This window comes from Bemisia tabaci, chromosome 1 (genome assembly GCF_918797505.1).
Source record: "Bemisia tabaci chromosome 1, PGI_BMITA_v3".
NCBI lineage: Eukaryota > Metazoa > Arthropoda > Insecta > Hemiptera > Aleyrodidae > Bemisia > Bemisia tabaci.
In genome coordinates, this window is record NC_092793.1 from 84428932 (window position 1) to 84451514 (window position 22583).

Consider the following 22583-nt stretch of genomic DNA (forward strand, 5'->3'; position numbering starts at 1 on the left):
ATATGATTTAATGTCCTGTATCATGAACCGATACCGGGTGTTTTAAAGTACCTTTACTAGAACTTTTTTACTAAACGCTTTTACTAAAAGCGCCAATTTTGGTGTCTTTTTTTCAGTTTGCTGCTTGTCGCGCGTTTAATTTTGCCGTGAGCAGAAAGAATTTGACTCAGCTTGTAGAAAGTTTAACGAGTTTTAACTATGGAAATAACCAATTTTGTCGTCTGATCAACTCCTGGCAAGTCACTGGCCATAATCCGCCAAAAAGGCCTATTTTAAGCCATTTTTGCGAAATTTGGCAACATCTTGGTGACAATTTTTTTATGAAATGGTCAAATTCGGATTCAGCGCCAAAAATTACATAGGAAACCATGGAATTAACGCTACCCGGTGGTTTTGGAGGCTAAAATTTCTATCTGCCCGGACTCAAAAAGCGTCGTCGCTCCATAAAGCTGTTTACAAAAATGATGATATCTCGCGAACCAAAAGTTTCCCAGCTAGCTATAATACAGGGTGTCCCAAAAGTCCCTTCCACCCCCTCTAAAATTTTATCTAATTGATATTTTGAAACAAAACTTTGGGGATGTTCATCGATCAATGTTAGCTACTTTTGGGGCCCCCCAAAATTTTCGGGCCCCCCCGTGGGGAGGGGCTGCGGACCCCAACTTTTTTTTTTCAAATAGCAACCCCTATCTTGTGATACTTTATTCGAAAGAGCATAAAAAACTAAGAATTTTGGCGCAAACCGCAGATCAATATCTTAATTTTTGACCGAGTTATGATAGGTCAAAGGTCAAATTTGACCTATTTTCAGAAAATCATAACTCCGGTTCAAATTATCGTAATGAAAAAAATAAAACGGGGAAATTTACCAAATTGTAAGCACTTTTAAGTAAAAATCACAGAAATTACTTCAAACTAATTTTAAGGGGGGTTTCGGACCCCCAAATACGTCAGTTCAAAGGTCATTAAATTTTCCCGCGAAATAAGCCAATTTCCCCCAGATTTGCCTCCACATTAGTTCAGTAAGGTCAAAATCAGTTCAACATTACGTTGGCAAGTCCCCAAATTTCGGGAAAAGTAAAAAAAAAAAAAAAAAATTAAACGGTCAAATTTAATCACCTTAAATTTCGTTTTTTTAAACTTTTCCCGAAATTTGGGGACTTGCCAACGTAATATTGAACTGATTTTGACCTTACTGAACTAATGTGGAGGCAAATCTGGGGGAAATTGGCTTATTTTGCGGGAAAATTTAATGACCTTTGAATTGACGTATTTGGGGGTCCGAAACCCCCCTTAAAATTAGTTTGAGGTAATTTCTGTGATTTTTACTTAAAAGTGCTTACAATTTGGTAAATTTTCCCGTTTTATTTTTTTCATTACGATAATTTGAACCGGAGTTATGATTCTCTGAAAATAGGTCAAATTTGACCTTTGACCTATCATAACTCGGTCAAAAATTAAGATATTGATCTGCGGTTTGCGCCAAAATTCTTAATTTTTTATGCTCTTTCGAATGAGGTATCACAAGATAGGGGTTGCTATTTGAAAAAAAAAAGTTGGGGTCCGCAGCCCCTCCCCACGGGGGGGCCCGAAAATTTTGGGGGGCCCCAAAAGTAGCTAACATTGATCGATGAACATCCCCAAAGTTTTGTTTCAAAATATCAATTAGGTAAAATTTTAGAGGGGGTGGAAGGGACTTTTGGGACACCCTGTATATCGATGGATGCGAAATCAAACGAACTATCGATTAGACAACTTTTCATTCAAATTTGAAGATAGCTTTTTTGGGTATTCGCGGATTTGTAAAATTTGTCGAATTTAAAAATCGAAAAATTGGCAACAATGCATGTTAAAATTAATGCGACATCAAAAACATGGTCATTTCCTAAAAGTACGCAATTTTTAGAGAATTTTCGTTAAAAGCGCAACTTCATAGCTCAATTTTAATGCCACTTACGGAATTTGTCCGTTTTCAACTTGGCAACGCTGTAGCGCGCGGGAAAAATTTCGGGTGAACTTGCCAATGTCGGAAAAAGGCGTGTCATGTGATAGGGAACAACATATCCAACTCCGGGAGAAATCCAAGAGGGGGGTAAAATCGCCGATTTTGAATAACCCTCTTTGGGGGTCCCGTTGTCCTCAGAGACTCTCCTGATGGGGCACAGGGGGTCTCTGAACTTTTTAATTTAACCGGTGTAGAGGTTACTCCTGTGTCCGTTCAGAAATGTTTCTAAGGACAACGGGACCCCCAAATTTGGACTCCTTGGGGTCGATTACCCAAAAACACACATTTTTTCCGAGTCTCCATGTCAATTTAACGAACTTGATTTTTTTTGAAAGGGGGCTCTGTCCCTCACCTTTAGGGGTCGGTATTTTGGACACGGATGGGCCGATTTTGGATTTCTTGGTGTCGATTTAAGAAGTGCGGTCCCCCTTTTACTCCTCAAGGGGCGCCAGGGGGGCTTTGGGACCATAAAATTCGGATTCCTTGGTGTCGATTCCCTATTCATCCCTGCGTTCATGGACTTCGTGCGACCCAAATTAACCAAAAAAAAGGCCCTGGTACGGTAGGTGTGGGCCACCCTGTATAATAAAATAAACTTTATTTGATGAATGCATAGATGTCCTGTACTAATACTGTAGTGCTGTAGTTAAATGTTTGCATAACAAATAACAAGAATATAGATATAATAACATGAATAATTTCAACTGGTCCTGTCTGTACAGTCAGCAATAGAATAAGGTTATTGCTTGACAAGGATTTGTCTGATCAGGGCATTACGGTTTCAAGGCTCCTCTTCAATTCTTTTTTTTTTTGTTGTTAATCGGTAGTTTACAGTAAAATTTATGATCGTGAGTCGATGTTTTACTTATTTTTGGATGAGACTTCCTTTTTTATTTCTTTTGTTGTAGTTGTGCATTTCTCTCGATTCCTGTAGTTTCTTAGTGTTGCAGAGTTTTAATGATGAATATATGATCAACATAATGGAACAAAACAACTTTAAAAGAGATTCATCTCTAACTTTAAAAAAAGATTTATAGCAAAATCATTAATAAACAGTATGAATAGTAATGGCCCTATCATTGATCCTTGCTCGTTGTCTCCATAAAAGTCTCTATTTATTGAGTTACATTTCTATTGTTTTTCCGTGTATGTTCATGTTTTTTTCTTCATGACCTAAAACTTTTTATTCAGTTCAGGGCCTCTGTTCCAAATCAACAGAGGGACTACAGTAATTGAAGTATATTCTATACTTCTTTTGATTTTTCAAGCAATCAAATGACTTGGATCGAGAGCAGCACAAATATGGAAAAAGAACTGCCTGTTCATCATCCCATTTTACCTTCTGTCTCCTTGATTTGAATGGATTCATTAGATTTCTTTTTCCCATAACTATAGACCGAAATTCAAGATGAAGATAGACGTTTAATTAGTGCTGTGGACTACTACTTCATTGAAGAAAATGGAAATCGTTTCAAAGTTTCCCTACCATTCTCTCCCTACTTATATATTCTTGTCAAAAAAGAATTTATGCAAGAAGTGTCAACTTACCTGAGCAAAAAATTCGGTGGCTCCATCAGCAGCATTGAAATCGTTGCAAAGGAAGACTTAGATTTGGTAAGTAATGCCCCTGTTTTTCTTTTTTCTCTAGAGTAAGTCTAGCTCTCCAAGAATAGAATCAACCACTCCTTATGTTCGAAATTTTGAAATCCCCACCTTTTATATGTACTACCACCTAAAGAAGAGCTTAAGTAGGAAAGTATCAGCAACAGGGTGTCTACAAGTCCGGAAAGAGTACTGAATTTTTGAGGGCGGTCCGGAAGTACTGAAAAAGTGCGGAAATTCCGCCAGAAGGTCCGGAATTTTTTATTTTTGTCGCAATTTGAAAGAGAAATTCAAAATGTTGCGATTTTTTTAATTTCGTCAAATGAAGGTACTGAAAAAGTACTGAATTTTTTCGTTGAGGAGGTACTGAATTTCTCGGGAATGTACTGAAAAAGTACTGTATAAGTACTGATTTTTGGCCAGCCTGTTTTAGTAGACACCCTGTGCCAGAACTGGAAATATTTTGTTAATTTTCATCTCAAAATGGTGGCTAGGTGAGGTTTTCTAACTAATTAAAGCTGTGATTTTGAAATATACAGGGTGGGCCGAAAGTAACTGAATAGTGCTGTAACTTTTGATGGAAAAGAGATAAAAGGTTCCGGTCAGTACCATTGCTCATTGTTGCAAAGAGCTGACTTATTATGGGGGTTTTTTATAGGGCCCCCGAGGACAACTCGAAATTTTCAATTGGCAATCTCCCCCCTTAGAGACACATCGCTGGAAGGAAGGTTTAAAAAGAAAATTGCTGTGGCTTAAACCGGAGAAATATCCAACGTTTCGCTCTTGAGATATTCATGATCTAAGTTACATTTAGACCAATTTTTAAAAATTGACAAGTCCTGCTTGAAGAATCCCAAAAAGACCGGCTAATTTGTAGAACTGCTAAAGCTTTTATAGCCGAATTATCTGAAGATGTATTTTTCGTCAGCTCGCGTTGAGGGTGGGGGGGGGGGGGCGCTCGCCGCCTGAAAATGCGACGTAACGGCACCGTTTTTCTCCGTCTCAAAGCGCACATATTGTGCCATCCTATAAAATAGCATCTGCAATCAGCAAAGTCGCGGGCTATTTTTAAACTTTTCATTGCTGCGATTGGTCCGAGTCTTTGGAATCTGGGAAGTTTCAGGAATCAGGATCTGCATTGGTACGCTCTCTCGCGGTTAGCGACGAAACCCTAGTTAACACTTTCACTTTTCTCCACCAGTAGCGCTCTACTTCTGGGTCGGTTTTCTGATTCGCTAGAAACTTCCCAAAGTCCTGGACTCGTCTCTGTCAGCCATTATTGTTCAACAAACAACTTAAAACTAACGAGAGCCTACTCTCAATCCAGAAGAACCACAAGGGCCTAGGTCAGAGACCTAATGGCAAATGAGCTAGATTCGAGTTACAATGACAGCCCAACGCCGAAGATTTAAGTGGTTGGTTATTCCCAAGTCACCATACCCCAAGGTATTATCAAGGGGACACGAGATCAAGAGAAAAAAAATTTCAAGCTTCATCCTCACACAGAAAGTAGCTCTTTAAACACAATTAAGTCAGAAGTTAAGGCAAATTCATGAATAAAAGCCTTCACACAATTTCAAAACGAAAGGAAAAAAAAAAAAAAAAATTAAATGATGTTTCAAATATCCTTCTCATTTTAGAATTTTAAACTTTGAATAAATATCCACAAAAATTTAGGAGGAGTCAGGAGACAAACTCAAGGTACCTTCTATTTGCTTGAGTAACAGAGTAAGTCCTGTTTGAAGAATCCCAAAGAGACCAGCTTAAAATTCGTAGAACTGCTATAGCTTTTATAGCCGAATTACCTGAAGATGCATTTTTCGTCAGCTTGCGTTGAGAATGGCGGGGAGCGCTCGCCGCCTGAAAATGCGACATAGTGGCGTCGCTTTTCTCCGTCCCAAAGCGCGTTCAAAGTCATGACACTGGCTGTCGTTTTGCCACAAAACTTTGACACGCACCCGATTTTGAGTGCGCTTTGAGACTGAGGAAAACGATTCCGTTATGTCGCTCTTTCAGGCGGCGAGCGCCCTCCGCCACCCTCAACGCGAGCTGACGAAAATACATCTTCAGATAATTCGACTATAAAAGCTATAGCAGTTCTACGAATTTTAAGCCGGTCTTTTTGGGATTCTTCAAACAGGACTTGTCAATTTTTAAAAATTGGTCTAAATGCAACTTAGATCGTGAATATCTCAAGAACGAAACGTTGGATTGATCTCCGATTTGTGCCACAGCAATTTTCTTTTTATATCTTCCTTCCAGGGATGTGTCTCAAAGGGGAGAGATTGCCAATTGAAAAATTGAAAATTTAGAAAATTGCCCCATAAAAGATCCCCGTAAAAAGGCAGCCCTTTGCAACAATGAGCAATGGTACTGATGGGAACCTTTTATCTCTTTTCGTTCAAAAGTTATAGACACTTTTCAGACTTTTGGCCCACCCTGTAGACCAGGTACCAACTCGTTTCTATAGAAGAATCACTATTACTTCTCCTTCCCCCCCCCCCCCCCCCCCATCAATGCAGTACATGATGGGCGTCCACTAAAATTTCTGAAGAGGCAGAGCCTATGCGCGTTGGCCAAATGCTAAGACCAATTTATCTTATAAGTTCCCAGTATCTGTAAAAATTTCTCACTAACACCTGTGTAAAATCGTGAGTATTTTATGAAATAAGATAATTTCTATATTTAAGATATAAAGATCATATTATAAGATTATTATTAAGGTATTATATTAAGATTCAATTCAAGATATTTTATAAAATAAGATTCCTCCATACACCATTATGACGAGAGTGCTAAATAAATAAATACAAAATAAAGAGCCTCGCCAAGTTTCGCCCCTTTTTTGGATACTCGAGTTTGTCAACCAGGCAAGGCTCAAATGAAAGCTCATGGTAAAGCAAACTTCCAGGCAAAGTTTCAATTTGAAGTGACACCTCGTTTAGGCTGTACAGCGTTGCCAATTTTTCATTTTTTATATGCTAAAATCAAGGAATTCTAGACTAATAGTCCAGTGCATTATAATTAAACAGACTAGTACACCGGAGTTGGTAAACAGGTCAAAGCTCAAAGGAAAGCTTATGGTAAGGCAAACTGCCGGGCAAGGTTTCGACTTTAAATGACCTACTCTGGTATCCCAAAAGGGGCGAAAAACACCCTTTTTTGGTGAGGCTATTTGAAGTTAATGTTTCCATCATTTTGTAATAAATCTGGTCTCCTAAAAAGATGCCTCCCACTATCAAATCTTTTTCAAATCAGCCTATATCTACTATCTCCTGGCCTCCCTCTTCCCTTTTATTATCAGTGCTAAGCAGGGTTCTAGATAGCAAGTTAAGAAACCCGAAAATATACGACTTACAAAAATTCCACTCTCAGTGCTTGATTAGATGTATTACTCGAAACTGAAAGAGGAATGATGACCTTTCAGTGGTCTTCCAGAGAAGGTAATAATACAAAATTTTATTTCGTTGTTTAGAAATTGTTAACTGTGTGTTTTATGCAAAGAATAAAGTGAGGTGCACAGTCTTTTGTGGACAGCAATGTGGAAGCAGCTTTAAAATACAGAGTGCTGCCTAAAACAATGTGAAGGCAAAAAATTCTGCACCCCTGTAAACTTTAACTCTTCATCAACCCCCCCCCCCTCCTCCATAGCTTGTGCAAGGATGAGAACTTGAGGAAAAGACAAGCTATTATCTGATGCATCAACAAGTAAAATCTCTAAAACTTTCACCGCTTGCAAGTTTGAACCCATTTTCCATGAACCCCTACGAAACACTGTAATGTAATAAAGGCCTTCAGGTTTTTAATTCTTCATTCATCCAACTACAAAAGCTTCTTAAATATGATTATTTTTTCATCTTTGTGTTTTATTCCGAAAGAAGCCCCCCGGGTGTTTTAGTTGAAAGCATTAAGGCTTTACAGGAAATATTATTTTTTGAACAGGGTGCTTTTTTCTGAAAAAAGTTATTCAATTATGAAAAATCACAACAAAAATAAGTAAATAAAGTAAAAGCATTGAAAAGTTGTGCATATGTCAGGGAACTTTGACTTCACAAAACGAAATATTCCTAACTTTTTTGTCTCTTTTTCCCCCAGCCAAATCATCTAATAGGACTGAAACAAACATTTTTAAAGATATCATTTCCTAATACTAGTGAACTGAAAAAAGTGAAACAGACCATTTTCTCTGCAGTACGAAAGAACAAAGAACGGGAAAACAGCAAGACATTTTACTCAGAAATGTTGGCTGAAAGCACAGGAGGAAGTATTCGCGGAGCCAGTAATTCTGCAAAGAAGAATACTGATAATTTAGATAATATCATGGACATCAGGTATGTCTCATTGCTTCATAGATGTTTGTTTATTATTCTAGTGATCCCCCATTAAGTAATATTTTACTTTTTTTTAAAGTCTGAATGAATTAGGGGAAATTTGAAAGCTCCTCTCATAGAAAATGAAAAAGCTGTGCTTATACAGGGTGAGCGAAAAGTCCCCAACCCCATGCGGGCACCAACACATGCACTTGTCAATATGAAATTTTGTGGATGCTTCTAGATCAATGAGAGCGACTTTTTGGCACATCCAAAATCAGAGCGCTCACTAACTTGAAATTTTCAAATGGTAACCCCCCTCTTCTGATACATTGTTGGAAAGGTAATAAACCCCCCTCTTCTGATACATCGTTGGAAAGGTAATAAAAAAAGAAAATTTTTTGCGCAAACCAGAGGTTGCATTTTATTTTTTTCTAGAGTTATCCTTGGTCAAAGTTAAAAAAAGGCCTGTTTTTAAAAAATCCTAAGTCCGGTTCAGAAAGGCATAAAAGGCGGCAAAATTCTCGGCATTGCATGTGCTTTCAGAAAAAAAATCGTCAAAAACCTTGTCGTCTACGCTCAGAGTGATTTTTGCCCCCCTCCCGCGATTAACCGTCTTTCTTGCGGGAGGGGCGACCCAGTTCTCCTGAGGCGAAAGTAAGCAATTTTTTGAAGGTAACTCAGCTACCTGACAGAGCCCAGGCCATTTGGGGGGGGGGGGGGGGAAGGAGGCCCCTCCCCGCCTCCCCTTCTGTAGAAGAATGAATTGTTTTGTTTAGAACCGTCAATTTCGGGATTTTGTCAGGTTCAATTTTTTTTTTACATTTTACTCAATTTTCAGTGCAGTCTTACCTTTTCTTAGATTAAGTGCTCAAATTAGGAAATCGACAGTTCTAAACAGAACCAAAAATTAAAGTAAAATGTAAAAAGAATTGAACCCAGGGTCATTCCATATAGAACCTACCAGTCATGCAACCGCCCGACTCGGATTTTGATGATAAATTTTTTTCTTGATCAGAGCACCAAATAATGAACTTCTGCAAAATATTAGGTCTCAAATCGAAAAACTCACTGAGATATGAATTTTGGAAGTTTTAAGAATTTTCAAGAAAGAGACGTTTCGAACTTCCGAGAAAGAGAGGGTCATTTTCCCCCAAAAAATTCACCCCGGGCCCATTTTTCGTCGGATTGAAGTGAAAATTTGACACAATGTCCATGAAAGTATGTAAATTTGAGAATAAAATGCATAAAATGTTCGACTTCACTCATTGATGTGCTGCGGTTGATTGTTCGTTGTGATTTTGTCTGATTTTAGCGACAAAACCTTCCCCTCTTCAAATGCTCATAACTTTTGAGCTGCAAGTTATTTTTTGCTCCAATTTTTTTTAAAATGCTCCTAAGAGTATTAGAAAGACGCCTAAAGAACAATTCTGATGGCGTTTTGGGCTTTAGTATCTTTTTTTTCACTTTTGTCTGAAAAAGGCCTAAAAAACTGGAAATAGCACCAACATTGTTCCGATAATCGACCATTACCCTGAAAAGTCAACTCAAAAATCGCTCAATTTTTGCCTGAATGGTCCTTACTGTGTGTACAATATGTTTGAAAAATAAAATCAATGGTATTTCGGGTTTAAATATCTTTAACTTCGAGTTTCTTCCGAAAAAAGGCCAGCAAAACTGAAAAACACTGAAATTACACCAATTATCGGCGCTAACGTTGGAGTAGCAACTCAAAAATTGCTCACATTTATACTGAATGGTTCTCACTGCATGTGAAATACGTCTGTGGAATAAAAGTGATGGTATGTTGGGTTTCCATAACCCTTTTCCCGACATTTTTACTCAAGAGAGGCTCGCTCAACTGAAAAAAGCGCTAGGAAAATCTCATTAACCGACCATTACATTGAAAAAACAATTGATTGGGGGCCCAGATTTTTCACCAAAGGACTCTTGTTGTATGGGAAGCACACTAACTTGAGGAGTGAATATAGCAAGGGATTCACTCTTAAAGGGAGGGAAAAAATATGTATAAAAATCATGTATTTAGATATTTTGCGATAAAAAAATAGAATGTTATCAATAAAGTAACTGTAGGTTTGCCCTTGATTTACTCAATTCAGAACTTAGTTGCTTTTTCAACTCGAAGCATTAAATTTACTCCAAAAAACTTTTTAATTCACGGACGCGGATGGATACATAAATGAAATTTCAAAGTCGTTTTCTTCCTCTGATTTGGATAGAACAAGCCCAAAGAACCAATGCCTATCACGCACACACGCAACAACGAATTTGTTGTGATTTCTAGCATAACTTTAACTTACTCTGGTTTAGAGTAATTATTCAGGGCAATCAAGATCGTGATCTATATCAGCAACAGTCTAATTTATAGATTTGAATATTAAAAAGTTTTTTGAAGTAAATTTAATGCTTTGAGTTGAAAAAGCAACTAAGTTCTGAATTGAGTGATACAAGGGCAAACCTTACAGTTACGTACTTCATTGATAACATTCTATTTTTTTAACGCAAAATATCCAAATACATGATTTTTGTACATATTTTTTCCCACCCTTTAAGAGTGAAACCCTTGCTTGAGATGTTAAGGAAATAAATAGGTAACTCAATTTTTCAAAACTATAATTACAATACTTCAACTCTAGTCAGCATGAATAACCTCCCTCAATTTTTAACAATTTAATGTGCTGATAATTCCTATTAGAACTTTTTATCTTTTCCATTAATTTTTATTTCAGAATACATTTGAAAGTTATTAACCTCATTATGATGCCATCCAGGAGTCAGTAAATCACATTTAATGTGAATAGGGATGCTGTCAACACCTTCTCATCTTTTTGCCTTACATTTTCGAATATTTCTTATTAATTTTAGAACACTCATTAGTGATGGCTGGATTTCGTCCACTTTTGTCTTCTTCACCCCTATCTCCCAGCCATCACCAAGAGTCACCCATAAATTTAATTACTAAACTTGCAGCTGATAACTACATAGATTATAGCCAGCCAATCTTGTGTAGGCCTGTTGTCTCACCACCCGTGACCTCAGCAAGTCTATATAAGCAAGCGCTGCCCTAAAATCTAGGTCTGTCAGTCTTTTCTCATCTCTTAGACCCCAGGTTCTTTACCATCTAGACCCGTACAAGTACGTTTGTGCCCACTCTCGCCTTCTTGCACATTTTCTGAGTGACTATTTTCTTTACTGTTTAACTCTTGTGATTCTATGCTCTCTCTTTTGACTCAGTTTAACTCTAAATTTCATCTCCAAAAATTTAGTGTCTATAATTCTCAATCCATTCTAGTAGTTTGTTGATTCTACCTACCTTTTATTAAAAATCAACTGGTGCCGAACGGTCTCACGAACTTTCAACCCGAACTTGAGTCTAACACCAGTGACGTACTCAAATTCCATAACAGATGCCTATCAGTTAAGAGATACCTACAGTTTTATTTCCTTACTTTGAAGCCGATCGTAAAGATTGGAGTGAAGGGGAAAACTACTACAACCAAGAATACACTATATTCACTCCTCAAGATAGTGTGCTTCCCATACAACAAGAGTCCTTTGGTGAAAAATCTGGGCCCCCAATCAATTGTTTTTTCAATGTAATGGTCGGTTAATGAGATTTTCCTAGCGCTTTTTTCAGTTGAGCGAGCCTCTCTTGAGTAAAAATGTCGGGAAAAGGGTTATGGAAACCCAACATACCATCACTTTTATTCCACAGACGTATTTCACATGCAGTGAGAACCATTCAGTATAAATGTGAGCAATTTTTGAGTTGCTACTCCAACGTTAGCGCCGATAATTGGTGTAATTTCAGTGTTTTTCAGTTTTGCTGGCCTTTTTTCGGAAGAAACTCGAAGTTAAAGATATTTAAACCCGAAATACCATTGATTTTATTTTTCAAACATATTGTACACACAGTAAGGACCATTCAGGCAAAAATTGAGCGATTTTTGAGTTGACTTTTCAGGGTAATGGTCGATTATCGGAACAATGTTGGTGCTATTTCCAGTTTTTTAGGCCTTTTTCAGACAAAAGTGAAAAAAAAGATACTAAAGCCCAAAACGCCATCAGAATTGTTCTTTAGGCGTCTTTCTAATACTCTTAGGAGCATTTTAAAAAAAATTGGAGCAAAAAATAACTTGCAGCTCAAAAGTTATGAGCATTTGAAGAGGGGAAGGTTTTGTCGCTAAAATCAGACAAAATCACAACGAACAATCAACCGCAGCACATCAATGAGTGAAGTCGAACATTTTATGCATTTTATTCTCAAATTTATATACTTTCATGGACATCGTGTCAAATTTTCACTACAATCCGACGAAAAATGGGCCCGGGGTGAATTTTTTGGGGGAAAATGACCCTCTCTTTCTCGGAAGTTCGAAACGTCTCTTTCTTGAAAATTCTTAAAACTTCCAAAATTCATATCTCAGTGAGTTTTTCGATTTGAGACCTAATATTTTGCAGAAGTTCATTATTTGGTGGTCTGATCAAGAAAAAAATTTATCATCAAAATCCGAGTCGGGCGGTTGCATGACTGGTAAGTTCTATGTGGAATGACCCCCCAACAAAATCCCGAAATCGACGGTTCTAAATAAATCTATTCATTCTTCTGCAGAAGGGGAGGCGGGGAGGGGCCTCCCCCCCCCCTCCCCCCCAAATAGCCTGGGCTCCATCAGGTAGTTGAGTTACCTTCAAAAAGGTGCTTACTTTCGCCTCGAGTGAACTGGGCCGCCCCTCCGGCAAGAAAGACAGTTGAGTAGAATCAAATTAGTTTTGCTCTTGGAGCCATCGTTTTGTAAAAAAGTGACTTTAGTTATTTCAAGACTTCAGGATGTTTTCTGAAGTCCTCATACTCTTGGAAAGTCGATTTTAATAGTGGTCAATCTTCTTTTTCAACAGAAAAAATTTTTTGGCCTCTTTTATCGCTGGAAGTTAAGTTTTTTTGTCCGTACCGTAGACCAATTAAACAGGCTTGTTTTTCTATCAATACGTGCGATAATAATACCGTTTTAAGTTTTTTTTGCACTCAATGAGATATATTCTTGTAGAAGAATAAAAAAAAATTTCCTTCAAAGTTTTTACTTCCAAAATTTAGCACCCAAATTGCTGTAAAGTCCGATTTATAGAATTTTGCGCCATCATTTTTCTCCCATAAAAACCGGGAAATGTAATTATACGATTAATTTTAATTAATTTCTTTAGAACTAACTTAGAAGATGTGGTAGACAACTTTTTTAAAGAATTTCTACAGGTTTGCTCTTTTTAAAGCTACAAATTGTACAATTTTTTACTGGTCTACGGTACAGGACAATAACGTTACGGTACGGACAAACGGGCTGCGGTAAGGACGAAGAGGCATTCGTAAATATTACTGTATGCAAGGGCCGAATTATAAAGAACTGAAATTCATTGGGGAATAAACTGCCAAGTTATAGCATAGCTTATAAGTGCCACTTTTATAAATAATTACAGGCAATAAAGGTAAAAAGAGTAAGTAAATCAGTTTTTCAAAAATAATGAACTGCTTTTATTTTAAAGTAAACGCATTAAATAATTAGGGACAAATCTTAGAAGCTGAGTTCTTAAAACAAGCTTGACAACGTTAGAACGTTTCAGGTGCACTTTTACAAAATAAGAAAGAAAACAAAAAGGTAAATTTATCGAAAATGTGGTCACAAATCACCTTAAATAAATATTTAAAGGACAATAAGAAAAAAATAAGTTAGATATTGACGAATAAATATTAAACGAATAAATTGCTATGAACTTCAGACGAAAAAGAGGACTCAAAGTTCTAAAAGAAAAAATGAAAAAAATAAAAAGATGGCGATCCTTATGCAATCATCGAAAAAAAAGCCTCCTTCTTCTAAGTCGCGTCGTACTAAAAAAAAATGCGTCTCTCTTTTTTTTTTAAATTCCAAATTTTGGTGATAGATAAAGAAAGTAAAGTGGGATGATCTATCAAACAGCGCACCGATTTTTGGATGACTTTCGCATTTTGTCCGTACTTACCGTAGACCCGGCCGCATCGCGCGTCAGCTACGGGCTACGGTACCGGACGGCTAAGGGCTACGGTACGGACGGCTAAGGGCTACGGTACGGACGGCTACGGTGCGGACAAATCGTGTGATTATTGGCAACGGTGTTCGGGCATATTCACGCATGTGGTTGAAATTCTGGATTTGAGGTTAAGATATCAGAGCGTATCAAAAAATACCAAAATTCGAGAGTTTGAAGTGATTTATGCATTAAAAAGGTAGGTATACGGTAAGGACATCCTAGATGGTCGTTAAACCTAGAAACTCATAAAAAACGGTCAAAATTTACTGTTTCATTGCGGTTTTTTTTCCTCTGCTCGACATCAGCGTGTGATAGTCACGATAACACAAAAAAAGTAAACAAAGTTCATAAGTGCTGCACTGTAACGGACGAAATGATGCTGAAAAAAGGGGGCTACGGTACAGGACGCGAATTCCGCAGACAAGGCTGCATGACGCAAAGACTGTCAATATTTTCACTTATTTGGATGAATATAACTGAAAATAATAAGTTAGGTACAAATTGAGTGTGAATTTACAGCAGAAGTGGAAGTATTTAGATGCAAGATGATGGTTATGAAGCGTTAAAGTTGCGCACTTGAGTCGCAGACAGGCTACGGTACAGGACATTTCAGCTGTTTAGGGCCAAAATTCTGATATTAAATGGCAAAAACTGCCTAAAGTGATGTTGGGACCTGATTAAGCGTAAAATTTTGAACAAATTTAAAAAAAAAAATGTCAGATTTTTCCATTTTGAAGGGCTAAAAAGTTGGCAGACATGGTAGAGCAAAACTTATTTGATTCTACTCAGTTAGTCGTGGGAGGGGGGCAAAAATCACTCTGAGCGTAGACGACAAGGTTTTCGACGATTTTTCTTCTGAAAGCACATGCAATGCCGAGAATTTTGCCGCCTTTTATGCCTTTCTGGATTTTTCTGAACCGGACTTATGATTTTTTGAAAACAAGCCTTTTTTGAACCTTGACTGGACTCTGACCTCCTCTGGCCTTGATAACTCTGGAACAAAAAAATGCAGCCACCTCCGGTTTGCGCTGAAAAGTTTCCTTTTTTATTACCTTTGCAACGATGTATCAGGAAAGGGGGGTTACAATTTGAAAATTTCAAGTTTCGAGCGGGAGGGTTGCTCCCCCAAAATTTTGGATGTGCCAAAAAGTAGCTCTTATTGATCTAGAAGCATCCTGAAAATTTTATTTTGATATGTGAATGCAATCAAAAGTTACAGGGGGGGGGGGGGGGAACTGTTTGCTCACCCTGTTTGTGCTGAAACTCTACCTCTGTAGCCCCTGCCTCTGTGCTTATCTACACTTAAGGAACATGATTAAAGTATCTTGTAATACTATGAGTTTTTTTAACTCATCGTGCATGGTGTTGATGCCACCATTCAACGTTAGGTTTTTTGGGGTTTTATGCTATACTATTCACTTAACTCACTCAGGAAAAAAAATTATATGCCTTGTTTATTCAGGCATAACTCGCATTCATTTGAAACTATGCTTAAGGTCTAGTTAAGGTCGATCGTTACTTTTGCCCATGCCAGTATTATATTATTAACTATGTTTAGATGTCATAGTGATCTTTATTTTTTTTTAAACCTTGCTGGCAGATCTAGAACCATTTTCAGTTTGTATGCTAGAATTTTCTTTTTCCAGAGAACATGATGTACCATACCATGTGAGAGTATCGATTAACAACAAAATCTTTGTAGGATCATGGTATTCAATACAAACCCGAGGTCAACATGGTATCCCTGTTATTACAAAGCGAGATGATCTTATCGATAGGCCAGACATGATCGTGCTTGCATTTGATATCGAGACAACAAAATTACCTCTCAAATTTCCTGATGCCAGCACAGATCAGATTATGATGATTTCATACATGATTGATGGGCAAGTAAGTCTCTCTTTTCTGTTCGAACATGAACTCCAACATTGAATTATTTAGTTAAAAATCTTTGACTGTTGGGCATGACAGGGTATTTACATTTGATATCCCAAAATCGTAGTAAACATACTATTTTTAAAACAATTCATCGTTGTACAAGACAAGGAAACTTCAGAGAATTTCTCATCAACTGAAACAATACTCACAGAAATATTCAGAAAAATTTTGAAGTACGGGAATGTAGGTACGCCCGATGCGCGATGATGTACAACAGTTGATTGTTGAATGATCTACCTCTGAAAGTTTGAAAAACGTGGCTTATTGCCGGAAAACGGTTTCCAGGGTCAAACAAACTTTTACTCAATTTGTTTCAAAACGTTCATTTGACTTTCTGAAAGGTTAACATTTGCAAAGAACGAAGGTCCAACCTAATGGGAAAAGTGGGCTCGGTTAAATCGGCTGGCTTTTTGATATGTTGTAGGTCTTAACCTACTGATTAAAAGTGTCCATGGGCGTTTCTTTCTATCTCGAAGTTTTACCCCCCATTTTGGGGATCAAAGTTGCCAATTTAGCGTATAATTAGTAGTTTTGACACCAGGGTTCATTGGTCGCTTTTAAGATTCTTTAAGGGTTTGTTGAGTCTATTCTATCCTCTGAATAGGCTAGAGACCATTCCAGCTCAAAAACTGACTAATTTTGCCTTTAGGGGGAAGAGGGGGGTGTTTATGTCACCAATTTCAGCATCAGCGAGTCGCAATTAAACCGATTCTTTCAGAATGTTTTGGAAAATTTTTTTATGCAATTATTCCGACTGCATCTTGAAAGGTCGACTGAGATGCAGCTCAGAATATACCCCTGGCGGAGGGGGGGGAGCGCGCGACCGAACTCGAGCAGCAGAACCGGCTTGCGCGAGTCGCATTAAACCGACGGTTTCGCGATGTTATGGAGACGTTTTTATGTCAATGAGGCGAACTGCATCTCAGAAGGTCGACTGAGATGGAACACAGAAAATGTTGTAAGGGAAAGGAGGCCTTTCAATCCGCACCCTCCGTTGCTATAGGATCTCTTAGCATAGCTCTGTGTGGCACTCACACTAGATAAGTGGCACTTTTATGGACGCTAGGGTGATTAAAACTTAATACCCTTTAACGCATTATTAAATTTTTAGCATCTCCTGATGCATCTTGCAATTTTGGTGAGGGGAGGGGTTAGTTCCTTTTGAAAAGAAGAAAAAATATAAAAAAGAAGGAATATGTGACCATGTTTTTTCCTTAGATTTTCTAGTTTTGTAAAAAAAATCTCAGCAAGCTCGCCTCACTTAATGTAATGAGACCTTCCAGGATTTGATCCATTACTTATGGAACGCCGGTAGGAAGAATGAAAAACCAGAACTGGTAAAATACCTTCAGAACTGATTGCATTACATAGATTGCCTCCCATGGATTGCATTATTAGTATCTGTGTATCGCATACAATCTAATATGGCATCTTCCATAACGCCATAATTTAAGGTAATTCTTTCTTGGAGGTACTCTCCAAAAACGGAGATGAATCGCTGATTCATAGATGCATAGATGGTGGGGGTTAATGAGGTTGATAATTCATGGATTAAGATGAAAAGTAGTTCGATCCTTCCCTCTTACTCATTTTAGCAGAATAATCAAATGGAGGGGCGGGGTGAAAATTAAAAGCATTGACAGCCCATTTGCGGATAAGACTCGTAAAATTAAGTCTGCTGACCTTCCATTATTAGAATGAGGTTATGGAAATTCACTTTAGATTGACTTTACAACTTTAGAGTGAGGCGTGCAAAATTCGCGGGAAAGGCGATTGACAATACTTCCTTCCTCTACTTCAATCTTGAACTGCATCTCGGTCGACCCTCCGAGATGCAGTCGTCCTCATTGACACGAAAAAGTCCCCATAACATGGCGAAACCGTCGGTTTAATGCGACTCGCGCAAGCCAGTTTAGCTGCTCGAGATCGGTCGCGCGTTTCTTCCCCCCAACCCTTCCTCCCCCCTCAACCTTTCCTCCAGGGGTATATTCTGAGCTGCAACCTTCCAAGATGCAATCGAAATCATTTGCATAAAAAATGATCCAAAACATGACGAAAGAATCGGCTCAAAGCGATTCGCTGACGCTGAAATCGGTGGCAAAAACACCCCCCCCCCCCTCCCCATAAAGCAAAATTGTTCAGTTTTGAGTTTGGATGGTTTCTAGCTTATTCAGAGGATAGAATAGAATCAACAAACCCTTAAAGAATCTTAAAACGACCAATGAACCCGATTGTCAAGACTACCAATTATATGCTGAATTGGAAACTTCAATCCCCAAAATGGGAGGTAAAACTTCAAGATAGGCAGAAACGCCCAGTGACACTTTTAATCAGTAGGTTAAGACCTACAAAGTATCAAAACACCAGCCGATTTAACTGGGCCCACTTTTCCCATAAGGTTGGACTGTCGTCCTTCCTTTTAGTTTGTAAATATCTCATCTTCAGTTTTCAATCTTTCATATTTGAAAGACGAAAAAGTAGGGCCGGGTAGTAATGATTTTTCACCTCAAATTGAATCAGACTATTTTACCTTTTTTTTGGTCAGACCCCTCTTCTTCGCCATTCAATTTAAAGCAAAAATAGTTCATTTTGTTTTAATTAATTTAGTAGATGTATGTAATTGTTTTATGTTTCATCTTGGGATACAGTATATTAATTTGAAATTTAGGTACGAAAAAAATTTTTGGGTGCAAGTTTTTAAGCCCAGTTCATAGATTGAATAATAACTGATAACCCAAGTTTGAAAAAAAAAAAATATATTGTTTTCATTTACTATTATTGATGATGTTAACTCATTCAGGAATAAATGAATTCATTATTTAATTGAGTAACGTTTTCCTGCAAATTTTGATTTTCTGTAGAGAGGGAAAATATGGAATTACTAAAATAAATTTTAATAGAAACATTTATACATGAAAGGAAGAGAAAAGATGGATTGACAAAAATGAGCAATCTTGAACATTGAAAAATGTCCTAACTTGTACAGACAACTGACGAATATAAATCAAGGTAAAAAAAAAAAAAAAAAAAACTTTTTGCATTCATACGGTATTGTACATGAAACTCCAGGATAATGAAAAAAAAGAATAAGTTCCTTCTTTCTTTATCTTACAAAAATGGTTATTTAAGCTTCAATTTGACGAATATTTACGTCCTCTGAATCCTCGGACCATGCTAATGATCTGAGCAAGAACCTGCAAAATCCACCTATCATGCGCTTTCCCCGGTAGTGGTTGGAGTCACAGCAAGTTGCTCTGTCAGTTTTGCAGACAGCCTCCTGCCAGTAAGTATATTTTCAAGCATCCAACTCTTGACTCCATAACACTTACAAACTATCCTCACAGTTTTAAGAATGAATGTGTCATAAATGGCCATTTAATGCTCATTTGTAGCCACAAATAGAAATTGTGTGAATGCTGGTTTTTTACCTGTGAACAGGTGGCTCAAAAAGGCTTTATTCGATTTTCATAAAACTGCTGAATTTTCAGTTTCAATGCAGTTAGAACTCCAAATTCAGCGTTTTTCTCTACAATAGCAATAAAACCTGAGCACACCTTTTACGCTTATATTCTTGAAATTTTTTTTAGCCAAAAATGAGCGTTATGTGGTCATTGATGGCACTGAAAGTACTTTCGAGACTGTGAGGATGATGATGTAGTGTTTTAGAGTCAGAATTGGAGACTTTAGATAAAATGTTCCAGCGAGAGGCTGTCTACAAAATCGATGGAACAATGCGCTGCGGATTCAATCACCACCGAGGGAAGCACACGACAGGCGACTCTTGCGAGCTCTTGCCCACATCATTTTTGTGACCCAAAGGATCAGAAAGAATAAATATTCGTCAAATTGGAGCTCCATATAACCATGTTTGTTGGACATGCAAAGAACTAACTGGTATTCTTTCTTATGATACTGTAGAAATTCTGAGCGGTAACCTTGGCAAAAATTACTAAGTTTGAGGCCCTTGAGCAACCTTTAAAAATTTCAATTTTGAGATGAAATTTTTTTGGTAAATGAATTTTTTTTTAATGAAATGAACTAGATTGATGATGAGCTGTCTTAAAATTTCAGACTCTCCCTGTACAAGCTGCATCCCACAGCATGTCAACTAATGCGAAAATTTTAACGGTAAAATTTTATTTTACTACAATTTTTTACTTTACATTCTGTACCATAATATACATTTTCACAACGTTTGTCTCAGGGCTACTTGATTACCAATCGAGAAATAATTTCTGCTGATGTGGATGATTTTGAGTACACCCCGAAACCAGAATTTGAAGGATTTTTTACTATTTTCAATGAGCAAGACGAAGCATCGCTATTGAGAAAATTCTTTGAGCACATAATGGAGGTAAGGCCTCATATTTTTGTTACCTACAATGGTGACTTTTTTGACTGGCCATTTGTTGAAACTCGAGCTGGGTTTTACAACCTGAATATGAAGCAGGAAATTGGGTTTTCTAAGAACAACGAAGGGATTTATTCATGCAGAACTGCCATCCATATGGACTGCCTTTGGTGAGTACTATCTTTGAGCAATTTTTGGACTTTTACATGCGGTTAATCTCTCAATTTTTAGTAATTACTTTTGTAAGGAAGTGGACAGATTTACATCGTTAGTTTTGGGTTATTTTAAAGCGTTCACAGAACTCTGTACTAGGATGATTGAAAAAAAATCTATCTTCAAAAATTGTTGATCTAAAAGACTTTTTTTTTTTTTTTTTTTTGGGACATCATATTTTATTAAAGAGCATACAAGTTGAAACCAATATTAACAGATACTGGCACAAAGGCCTAAGTGGTACAATCTAATAGAAAGAAAGAGCAAAAAACAGAAAGAGAAATGATATCAAAGTTAAAAAGAGAGTAATATACATGAGATGATTAATGAGATAAAATTATAATTATACTTTAGGTTAAGATCCTGTCACCGGTATTGCCTTGAGGTATTTTTTTGGTATAGATCTAAAAGACTTAGGTAATCGCTTCCAAAGTTTATATTAGGGCCCTGTGCAAAATTGGTCATTTCTCGCTCTCGGCGGTTACATCTGAGATTTGTCCTATTCATTCACCTAACAATGCCCCATCTTTCCCAAAGTCTCAAGATACCCTGAATATTTTTAGGAGACGCGGCGGCGGTGGGTCTAAATTGGAAATCAGAAAATTTTTTACTGGAAAACTTAAAAAGTTTTGCACGCGGTTTTTATTAGCGTGATGAGAGCTTTCAGAGAATGTTTAAGAGCCTAGGGTTTTGTCAACTTAAGCTCGAGTTATTGCCTCTGAAGCGTCAGATCATAATGGAAAGACCCTATTTTTTTCTTGTCTGGGCATATTCCCAAATTATCCCCTTTTTAATCATTTTTGGAAAACTAATACGTTGCTCCTGACTCTATACCAACCACCCTTAATTGAGGACCATGCCGAAAGAAGGGCGTATCTCAAGATGCGCCCTTTTTTCAACTTTCGGCTTTTCTGATTCTACGTCGAACTGTGAGAATATCCTCCAAGTTTGAGAAAAATCTGTCGATTCGTTATGTGAATAATTGACTCGTGAAATACACCGAATATACGCCCTTCTTCCGGCCAACGAACTTTCTCTCCATATTTACACATTTTGGCTTCCGTGATATGGATTTTTACCTGTTCTCTGGTGAAAGAAGTGTCACTTCCATTTTCTTCTCATAAAAAGGAATAGTTTTAGCCGAATAGAATGATTATTCATTTTTATTTACTGTAAATCACAGAACGTGAAATGTGAGAGTTATGATGTATTGCATATTACATTTGTAATGTTGAAATTGCAGTCCGAAGCTTTTAGCTCCGGTGTTATAAGTTTATAAACAAATTCTCGTGACTCCATGTATGTTTGATGTGGGATACATGTCTGCGATCATAAAATCTCCCAAATGGCTGCTATGGCGCGGCGCTGCGTGGAAATTCCTCTATCAGCCACCTTACCCGCAGGCGCGGGAGAAAAGATAACACACGCATCCTTCTCCAGAATATTACGAAAAATATTGGAAAAATTTTGCAACATCGGACAAGTCTTAAGTCTTTTAATCAATAGAAGTTGAAATCTGTCGTATGAACAACTACAGAATATTCAACAAGGGTTTTTTTTTTATGGAAAATGACTGACTGGAAAAAGCACTTGGGGGTTGGATTGCGAAGCGGTCAGGTGGTGTACCTTATCTTAGAGTTAATTAAATTTGGCACCATTTTAAGATCAATAAAGCTTAACAGACAAGAGTTAACAGAATTTCCATCAGATACTCTTGAAAAATGAAAAGAAAAGTTCTCTACATGGGCATTTTTTTTTTTTTGAATGATTAAATCGACGCATTTTCCATCCTCATAAAATTGGATCTTTGGGTGATGAAGGCTTGGCCTTTCAAAAGTTCATTTTTATGGACAATGTATCAAATCATTAAGCAACACTCGGTTCTAAGGTAACAGAAATTCCACAGTTTAAAAAGACAATCTAAGAAAAAGCAATTTTAAAAAGAAACCGCCCTACGATTACTGTTCATTTATGGACGATTGGCAACACAGCATATCCCATACCGGGGGGGGGGGGGGAGGAGTAATTGAAACTAGACAAACAGAATTTAATGTGTGCAATTCGTAACCAATTGAATGTTTGACCA

At 37.5% G+C, this 22583-nt stretch overlaps 1 protein-coding gene across 3 annotated transcripts in view; it reads left to right on the top strand.

The window, feature by feature from the left end:
- PolE1 (DNA polymerase epsilon catalytic subunit 1) overlaps positions 1-22583 on the top strand; it is a 157677-nt gene that overhangs the window by 16759 nt on the left and 118335 nt on the right. For 2 of the 3 annotated variants that reach the window (XR_011900843.1, XM_072306321.1), the window contains exons 3-6: positions 3401-3619; positions 7703-7938; positions 15642-15885; positions 20138-20454. Coding sequence is in view for 2 of the 3 variants with exons in the window: in XM_072306321.1 (XP_072162422.1) it covers positions 3401-3619; positions 7703-7938; positions 15642-15885; positions 20138-20454 (1016 nt within the window). In the remaining variant the exon portion in view is untranslated. Of the gene's footprint in view, positions 1-3400; positions 3620-7702; positions 7939-10976; positions 11074-15641; positions 15886-20137; positions 20455-22583 lie in introns of those variants that run through there. The other variant, XM_072306322.1, reaches the window with a different exon arrangement.